This window comes from Carlito syrichta, unplaced genomic scaffold (genome assembly GCF_000164805.1).
Source record: "Carlito syrichta isolate Samal-C Ts95f unplaced genomic scaffold, Tarsius_syrichta-2.0.1 Scaffold303265, whole genome shotgun sequence".
NCBI lineage: Eukaryota > Metazoa > Chordata > Mammalia > Primates > Tarsiidae > Carlito > Carlito syrichta.
The window spans coordinates 112,913-123,160 of record NW_007247361.1 but is presented as its reverse complement, the minus strand read 5'-3'; the positions used below and the strand labels follow the sequence as shown (position 1 = coordinate 123,160).

At 40.3% G+C, this 10,248-nt stretch overlaps 1 protein-coding gene across 2 annotated transcripts in view; it reads left to right on the top strand.

The window, feature by feature from the left end:
- Nucleotides 1-10,248, top strand: part of PDE11A (phosphodiesterase 11A) — a 424,947-nt gene that overhangs the window by 344,572 nt on the left and 70,127 nt on the right. For both annotated transcript variants that reach the window (XM_008058244.1, XM_008058245.1), the window contains 2 exons: nucleotides 1,592-1,682; nucleotides 6,639-6,739. In XM_008058244.1, the coding sequence (XP_008056435.1) occupies nucleotides 1,592-1,682; nucleotides 6,639-6,739 (192 nt within the window). The remainder of the gene's footprint in view (nucleotides 1-1,591; nucleotides 1,683-6,638; nucleotides 6,740-10,248) is intronic.

Sequence of the window (10,248 nt, the reverse complement as noted above, 5' to 3'; positions counted from 1 at the left end):
CCTGTCACCCAGACTGGAGTGCAGTGGCACCCTCATGGCCACCCCAGCATCGACCTGCTGGGCTCCGGCGATCCTTCTGCCTCAGCCTTCCAAGTAGCTGGAACTACAGGCGTGCACTACCACACCCAGTTAATTTTTTATTTATTGTAGAGACAAGGGTCTCACCAAGTTTCCCGGGCTGGTCTCGAACCCACAGCCTCAAGCAATCCACTTACCTCAGCCTCCCAAAATGCTGGGATTACAGGCTGAGCCTCTGAGCCCAGCCTAACACTCTTTATAATAAGCCCTGCTGAACCTAATTCTGCTGTTTCTCCTGGCATGTGGTCAGCTCTGAGTCTTTCCAAGGATTGCAGGTCCCCTGTATGTCCTAACTGACCATGGTCTTGGGCTGCCTCACACTGGGGATGGGAAGCAGCTTGTAACTGAGCTCTTTCATGCTGCTCTTAGATGCAGAATTGCTCTTCTCACTAGGAGGACAGACTGTGAGTTGCTGATCTCCCTCATTTCCAAGTTAAGGCCAAATTGCTCTTTCAATGTCTAAGCCACCTGCAATAAGAAAGAAAGAACAGAAGGACCTAGGTGGATCCTTGATCCTGTGGGCTCTCTCTTGACTCTCAAAATGCCCTAACTCCTACTCCTAAAAAAGAGTTGGAAATGAACATATTGGAACATTCTGAATGACCACTTAGCTGAACTGACATTGTTGAGGAATGGTTTGTCCAGCATGAATGAAATGAACAGATAACTCAAAGTAATCCCCTCAAGTAACAGTTAATTTATTAATTTAAAGTGGAAATATTCATACATGTTTTAATTATTGATTACTATAGACTACATGCTGGGCACTGTGATAGGCACTTTCAAATATTTTATTTATTCTCATAAATAATAGGTTAGATAGATAGTATTATAATCTTAAAGCTGAAGAAACTGAGTCGCAAAAAGGCAAAGTAACTGTCCAAAGCTACAAAGTAGAGGAAGAACTGAGATTTGACTTCAAATCCAGAGAGCTTTCCAGAGTTTTACATTGAGATATCATAGTCTGACCATGGGCTGGTAAACCTTACATGTAAAGTAGAGGAAAAAAGACTCTGCAGAATATCCATAAATTGATTTCCTATGGAAAATTCAATGCATTGGGTATAAGATAGTTGTTCTGGACCCTCAGAGGTCATGTAAGGTTTAGTTTATGAAGCCTACCTAACCCCCCCAGAAATTATGTCTTTCTTTCTCAAATAGCCACAGCACTTTAATTGGACCTAGAATGCTTTTCTACAATGTATTAGTATTTGTATTGTTTTTACATGCATTATTTTTCCTTATGATCTCATCTCATCTTTCTTACTAGTCTTTACATTTTTTAGAGGCAGGAACTGTGTCTTAGTCATCATGTATCCATCCACAGCATCTAGTCTAACACACAGAAAGTTCCTGAAAGTTTTACTTATTAGATGAATGAGCTATAAATGCAGCTATCTGAGAATCTATCTACTCATGGTCCTTTGCCAAAAGCAGTCTGATCCAGAGAGCTAGTATGAAAGACTGTGGCTGGGTGCAGGGTCTTGCTCACTTTCTGTCTGTCCTCTTTCAGGAGTGGCTCTGCCCTGGCCCAACTCTACGGAACCTCTGCTACCTTAGAGCATCACCATTTTAACCATGCCGTGATGATCCTTCAAAGCGAGGTACAGACTGATGGTCTACTGCTCCCCCTGGCAGAAAACCAAAACATCTATTTGTTTCCTACCTCTCTTTCTTTGTGGTCCAACAGAGAGAGACAAAGAAGTGAAAAAAAAAAAACAAACCATTATTAAATCAATCTACTGGGACTCAGTGGCTTTTAAAATTCTTTTGGATGCCTGACCAAACATCTAAGAATCCAAGCATCTCCCAGTCAAAGAAATATAGCCCTTAGGAGCTATAGAATCCAAGAGTCTTCAGATTCCTCCTGAGTTGATTCATTTGGGTTTCATTACTGGCTAGGAGGCTTTGCAGATTCACTTAACAGGGTAACAGGTATAGGCTGCTTCTCACCAAAGCAAGATCTGATCTTCCTTGAAGGATATAGAAGCCCACTAAGGGAGTGACTTGATTCAAGTAGTGAGTGGCCTAACATTTCCCTTTTGTGAAACCCAAAGTCATTTTAAAGATAGCAGAAGCAAAAATAGGGTGAGAAAGTTACACTTTATTAGCACAACTGAAAAACCTATAAAATATAAAAGAACTTAAAATTGCTGGTGGGACCAGTTTGAAAGTGAGAACTGCAACTAAAAGTAAGACCCAGGGCTAATGCCATATGCCGTATTTTGCTTCATGTGGCAATGCAGGGGTTAGAAGTAGTTGGAATTTTATACTTTTAGCTCTCCACAGAGAAAAACAGAAACCACTAACTGACTCTGGCTGAGGCATCTGAGTTTTAAATTGCCAGGAAAGGATCTGTTTAATTTTCTGCAGGCGTACAGACTTTTTTTTAGGCCAGGAAGGGATCATCTGTTCCCCATTATTTGTCAGTTCTCTAGCTGTGCCATTAATTATTATTATTATCATCATTAAGGCCCTGCTTCGCTGGAATAGCATCATTAAATATGGAGGGTTTTTTTTCCTCCAGCCTATCTCGAGAAAGCATGTCTTTTGCAATATCATGAAGGCCTTCGACCCCATAAAGGAGAGTCGACACTCTGGAACCTGAAAGCAGGCTCGGAAGGACAAACCTGCTGGGAGTGATGTATTTTCAACTGGGAATGAAACACCAAGGATTAGGCTCTCAGTAACTGACAGCAGCCAGGCATCTGTGGCTATGGAATTTTCCTACAAAAGTCACGTTTTAGCTGAGAACTATTAGTGGAACCTCAGTTCAGACTGTCTGTACCGTACTGGTAAATGTGGTGAGTTTACACCTCTGATCCCAGAAGCCCCCACATTTGCAATAACAAGGATTATAAACAGAATGTCAAGTTTCCTTGGGGAAACAAACCCCACTCACTCAGAATTTGTGTTCACACCAACAAAACACTTTGGCCGCCCTTCACTCAGGCGTTCCCTATGAAGAACAGAGAATAATAACGACAGAACCATGCACTGAGTGCCTGCTTCATGCAGGTGATGCCTCAGCACTGCACCCAGTTGCCTATGGTCCTGACCATCAGAAGGCAGAAATGTGAGGGCCATTATTGTCCCACTTTCCAACTGAGCACAGGTGCAGAGAGGTTAGACGGCTTGAGGAAGGTTGCCCCAGACCTGTCTCCCTCTACTTCTGCTCTTCTTTCCATCACTACCACACCCATGTCTCCCTAAACAAATAGCAGAAGCAGTACTGAAGGGAGGCTCAGATCTACTTCAGGGACCAAACCCTTGAGACACTGTAGAAGATAATTTGCATAGAAAAAAATACAGCGATTTAAAATTAACTTTCTTTTTTTAATCTATTTTTTATTTTAGAGTTGTGGGGTACAAGTGGGGATTTACTATATAAGTAGTTTTCATGAAGGTGAAATTTGGGCTTCTAACTGGCCCTCATTCCCCCTGATAGTGAACCAGGTGCCTAGTGTGTTGTCATGTGTCCTCCTTTCCTCCTCTCTCCCTCCCTCCCCCTGCAGTGTCCAGCATCTGCCAATCTCACCCTTGTGCTAGTGTGACTAGTGTTCAGGGCCCGCTTATAAGTAAGAACATGTGGATTCAGTTCTTTGTTTCCGCAATAGTTTGCTTAGTGATGGTCTCCAGCTGCATCCAAGTTGTGTGAAGGCCATGATTCTGTTCTCCTCTAGCTGCATAATATTCCATCATGTATATGTACCACATTTTATTTATCCAGTCCACTTTCAGTGGGCATCTGGGTTGGTTCCATGTTTTTGCTATTGTGAATAGTACTGCAATAAATATGCATGTGCAGGTGTCTTTTTTGTAGAGCAATTTACGTCCCTCTGGGTATATTCCCAGGAGAGGGATTGCTGGATTGTATGTATGGAAGCTCAATTTTTAGTTTTTTGGGGAATCACTACAGTGTTTTTCCTTTTTTAAATTAAAGCTGATCTGGCTAGCTTTGTCACACTTTTAGCTGTAAATGGTGTTAATTCCTATATGTCCTAATTTACACAGTCATGTGCCACATAGTGTTTTTGTCAACAAGGGACCATACATACAATAGTGGTCCCAAAAGATCATAATTCCGTAGTTTTACTATACCTTTTCTGTGTTAGAGATATTTAGATATGCAAACACTTCCCATTGTGTTACAGTTGCCTACAGTATTCAGTACAGTAATATGCTGTACAAGTTTATAGCCTAGGAGCAATAGATTACAGCATATAGTCTAGTTATATAGTAGGCTACACAATCTAGGTATGTGTAAAAACACTTTGATTTCATACAACAATGAAATCACCTAACAATGCATTTCTCAGAACTTATCCTCTTCCTTATGTGATGCATGGCTATCATAAAATGTACACCCTCACAAAATAATCAGAATCCTCAGATTCATATTGGCTTTCTACTTGTGTCAGTGTTGACTTTTACTGCAGCTTTTTCCTAAAGGCTCTATTTCTTTGACTGGGAGATGCTGTGTGTGGCTAGGTTTAGGTGACTATTTTTCCATACCTTTCAACCAACCACCTTTCCCTAACCCCCACAACACCCACCTGTGATTAATCCACGGGCAGTTCTCAGGCAGAAAACCTGGGCAGAATTATGGTGCAGCATTCCTTTAGTTAGTTGTCTTCTTCTTAATGGCTGAATTAAGGGTCTGGAAAAGTTCATTAGAAAATGTTATTAATATTGGACCTAGGCCTAGGTGGAACCAATATACTCTAGTCTTTAAGAAGTGGTGGGTTCACCCAATGAGATAAATTAACTCAGGGGAGCAGAGCATCATCTGGTGCCTGGTAAGAAATAATTTACTAATTAATATTCTAGTTTCCTGAAAGAATGAATTTATCTTTCATTGGAGAATAGTTTATTCTCTGTGAGTCATTCTGTCCCTTTCCTTTACCACCATTTTCCGGCTCCAACACTAGGTTTCAAACTGGTCCATTTCCCAAGCCACATGCTTGTGAGTTCTTATTTCACGTAAGAAAACCTGAAAAATGAAAAGTCCTGACTTTCAAAACAAACCAAGTGAATTGTTGGCCACTTTACAGAAGGACTATTCACTTTACTAAAGACAAATGTGGAGCTGCCTAGTACAGCTAAATCAAATTTTGGGGAATACTAGGATGTTTTCAAAAGTTTGGCAGTATAGGTGTCATCTTTAGAGTCTCAGTGTGCCAAGAACAATGTCTGATACACACCAACTATCCAGTAAGTATTCACTATATGAGGGAAGACCCCCCCAAAATCAGAATTTATTTATAAAAAATTGTGTATTTATTCTTTGTGTGTGTGTGTGTGTGTATTTATTCTTACATGGTTACACTTTAGTCACCTTCAAAGTACTCTCCATTTGATGAAATATACCTATGGATATGCTTTTTCCACTGCTCAAAAGAGTTTTGCAACTCATCAATTTTGATGCCTTTTAGTGCTTCTGCAATTTTTTCATTTCAACTGTTCCATTATGGCAAAACTCACTTGGGGTGAGATCAGGTGAATAGAGAAAGTAGGGCTTGGGGATCATGCTGTTTTTATTCAAAAACTGCTGAACACTCAGCACAGTGTGGGCAGCTGCATTGTCATGGTAGAAGAACCAGTTACCTGTTTGCCACAACTCGGGGCATTTCTTCTGCAAATCATGATGCAACCTTCTTAGAACTTCCAGATAAAAACTTTGGTTGACCACTTGATCTACAGGAACAAATTCCAAGTGTACTACAAGGGGCCGACCTTCCAAACAAAAGCTAATTCCGGGGTCCCCTCTCATACTGCATTTAGTCTACCACACACTAATCGAGGTGTACCTTAACAGTGTGATGCAGGATTCTTCCACTTCAGTAGTATTGATTTGTTTGGCAGGGGATGGTCTCCTATGCATCATAAGATGTTTAGTGGTATCCTGGCCTCTACTACTAGATACCAGTAGCACCCCTACCCAGTTATGACCATCAAAAATATCTTTAGACATTGCCAACAGTCCCTGTTCAAAATTACCCAAAGTTAAGAACCACTGGTTTAATTTTTTTTTCTTCTCCTTTAAGTTACTTGTTCTAGTAATAGGCCCCCTAGTTTTTAGTTGGGCACATGGCTACCCAGAATAAGAGGTGTCTTTCCTACCCAAAGGGTTTCCAAAATGCCAACTTAAACCTTAACTAAATAGTGAAATTAGTGTTTATTTGGGGGTGAGGAAGAGTCCCAAATGGCTCACCAATTTTTCCATTAAGTAATTTCATAGGTAATGGGCAGTCAGGTGGAATTGTGGGCACAAACATATCCATAGTAACACAAGTTCAAAAACTTTCAGAGTTTTCCCTTTGAGACTAAACGCATAATAAAATGTCCCTTTGTAGACCTTCTCACATATGATTATGTTTTCTGGCTTTGCTATGTGTGCCAGGGAATTTCTTTGTATTCATACAGAATTTCATTAAACTTTTTTTAAAAATGAATTTATCATTTCCCAGGCTTTTTTCTTTTAATATAGGAAAAAAACATGTAATCAACAACCACAGATTTAATGTTGTCTTTTGTTACTTTTCACTTTCTCATTACAGGGCCACAACATCTTTGCTAATTTGTCCTCCAAGGAATATAGTGACCTTATGCAGCTTTTGAAACAGTCAATATTGGCAACAGACCTCACGCTGTACTTTGAGTAGGTATTGGCATTTGATCTATTTGACAAATGGATAGCTAAAGTCCATCCTGTAATTAATTTCCAGGTCTACATCGGGGGCTGCCTGTTATTTTAGCATTGATATAAATGTGTAAATGAGCTCAACTTTTTTGTTGCTGTTTTTTCCTCGCCTAAATGAAGTTCATTAAGGAAGTACATATAAGCCAAGATAATCAAGGCTACAATCATGTGATTTATATCTTCCCTTTTGTAAATTTTAATTTTTTTTTTTGTTTGATTCAGAGTCTTGCTCTGTCACCCAGGCTGGAATACAGTGGCACAATCACCGCTCACCACAGCCTCGACATCCTGGGCTCAAGTGATCCTCCTGCCTTAGCTTCCCAAATAGCTGGGACTACAGGTGCAGGCCACCATGCTCGGCTAATTTTTTTTTTCTTTTTTTTTGGTAGAGATGAATTCTCACTATGTTGCCCAGGCTGGTCTCAAACTCCTGGGCTCAAGCAGTCCTCCTGCCTTGGTCTCCCAAAGTGCCGGGATTACAGGCATGAGCTACCACATTCAGCCTTTCTTCTGTTTTATGTGTCTTATTTGAGACTCTTGACACTAAAATGAAATGATGGCCATTTTTATCTTAGATACTGGCTAATCTTGTTATTTTAGACTATTATTTCTAGTCTGATCTATAATGGCATTGATGATGATGATGAAAAACATTCGTTGATGGAAAGTTAACTAGAAATCTAACACTTTATTCCTTGCTTCTCTTCTGTCTCTCTTTCTTAAAAGGTCTGCAACCCATTTTCTCAAAGTTCTGGCCTTTTTCTGAGCTGGAGATTTCATCACTCCCATTCCCAGCAGGACCTGCTCTATCAGGTTTCACCTTTTTGGGCAGGCTGGAAACCTCTTCCTCTACAAAATTCTCTCCTATCTTAAAGATCAAATGACTTCTTTACCTTAAAAAAATTATTTTGGCCAGGCGCAGTGGCTCAAGCCTATAATCCCAGCACTTTAGGAGGCCAAGGCAAGAGGACTGCCTGAGCTCAGGGACTTGAGACTAACCTGGGCGATTTGGGAGCCCTTGTCTCTTCAATAAATCAGAAAAATTAGCTGGGCATTGTAGCACAGGTCTATAATCCTGTCTAGTTGGGAGGCTGAGGCAGAAAGGATCGCCTGAGCCCAGCAGGTCAAGGCTGCAGTAGCCATGAGTGTGCCACTGCACTTCATTCTGGGCCACAGAATGAGAGTCTGAGTCAAAAAAAATTATTTCACTTGACCCCAGGTGGGTCACTTGACCCCCAATTAAAAGATCTTTAATTGCTTTCAAATTACTTTTCTTTTACTGTCTACCTTTTTAAATAACAGAGCACATTAGTACCTCTGTTTTCCTAACACCCATTTACACCTTGAAGAACAGAGTCCACCTCCACATTCTATCAAACTTATACTCTCAGATGTCTCTACAGACTTCCTTTGTCCCCAAATTCAATGCCCTGTACTCATCTCTGATATTTTCTGGCTTCTTTGAGAGAGCTAAAGGTTTACAGCCTTCTTATTGTCAATTCTATTCTCTTTGCTTCCTCAACATCCCCTTGACTTTCTTCTTCTCTAGATCCCTCATAGGTTTCTTTTCTACTTGCTGAGTTCATGAACCATGTTCTTTCTCTACTCAATTCACCTTCTGTATTACCTCTGTCTATGTTATTACCTGTGTGTAGAAGACTGAGACTCTTCACTCTTTCACATTGTAGACTTGTATCTTCAACTTTCATCTCAAAAACCTTCAGAGTCTTCATTGCTTTCAAAGAAAGTTCCAAACTTGGTTTGACTTGCAAGACCCCTCATAATCTGGCCCCAACCTTTTTTCATTCTTATCTTCTACTTCTCTCCTATGCGATTTGCCTACTTCAACCAGACTGATCTACATATTACCCTTTGAAACACCTTATGTAATGCTCCTTGTGCCCTAATCATATCAGCATTCCTACATGGAATCCTATCTGTCCACTTCCCCATCTGGATGAACTGACCATACTTTAAGATGACTTTTCATCCTTTTACCACTTTTTCTAGGAAATCTTGTGTCACTCCCTTTGAAATGTTACTGCACTTTGGCATTGCATCAGTTAGAATTCAAGACAATTGTAAGCGAGCGAAAATCCAAAGTATCAGTGGCTTACTTCTCTGTCTCATGTAAGAAGTTTGGAGATAAGCAATCTGGGGTTAACAGAGTAGCTATACAAAGTCATCAGGAACTCAGGCTCCTTCTGTCTTTCTGTGCTGCCATCTTCAACAATGGCTTCCATTTCTTAGTCCAATTTTGTTGTTCAAGCTCTAGCCATGTCCACATTCCTCCAGCAGGAAGAAAGAGACAAAAAAAGAAAGGTGTAAAGGTGATACAAGCTATCTTCTAAGACAGTTTTATGAAAGTGTTCATAAAATAACTCCTATATTTCACCGAATTTAGTCAACTGGTCATATCTAGCATCAAGGAAGATTTATTCCTGGGAACCAGTGTGCCCGGCTTCAAACCGGAGGTCTTATTACTACAAAGAAAGGGAAAGGGACTATTGGGGTAGACAACTGGCCATCTATTAGTTTTGGATTCTGCTGAATGGGTTATTACATAGTATAGCAGAAGGAGCAAGAGCTGTGGCATTATATTTACCTAGATTTAAATCTCACTCTGGCATTCTAATTAAACCTAGTGGAGTGAGTCCAAGTGCCTATGTTCTCTCCTTCCTAAAACTTTACTAAAATTATCCTATATAAATCTAAAAGAAAAATAAGGCATAAATCTGCAAGAAGAGAGAGAGCATACAACCTGACAAGAGACATCAATATATTTGTGGAAAATGACAGACCATCAAATGATAACTGACCTAGCAGAGTAGAAGTGAAAAGTTGGACTTATAGAGGAGGATAACTCTGAGAAGCAAACCACTTTGCCCTGCAAAACTTTGTTTGGGGCTTAGAGAAAACTGGGCATGACATTCAAAGCTTAAGGCAAAGAGATTACTAGAAAGTCAGTTTACAGAACAGTCATTGCCCAAGAAGTCCTTTACCAACACAGCCAGGTAACTCCCTTTCTTCTACCTCTAGAAAGCCAATGGTTTATTCTCCAGAGAACTAAAATGAGGGGTTCTAGACTGAGAAGAACAGAGTGGCAATAAGGTGCAATGCTTAGAAGAAGGAATTAAGTGAAATGAAACCAGTCTCTGGACTGAAAACTCATAGCCCACAGCCCAGCACTTAGAAGCTAGAAGGCTATCAGACATGCACCCAAGGTTGTCAGATTTAGCAAGTAGAAATACAGAAGGCCCAGTTCAATTTAAATTTTACATAAATCATAGTTTTTAGCATGTTAAATATTTGAGACATACTTTTACTAAAATTATTATTTTTTATTTATTTTTTATTTTTTACTTCTTTTTGAGTTGGAGTCTCACTCTGTCGCCCAGACTGGAGTGCAGTGGTACGCTCCCGGCCACCGCAACCTCAACCTGCTGGGCTCCAGCGATCCTTCCGCC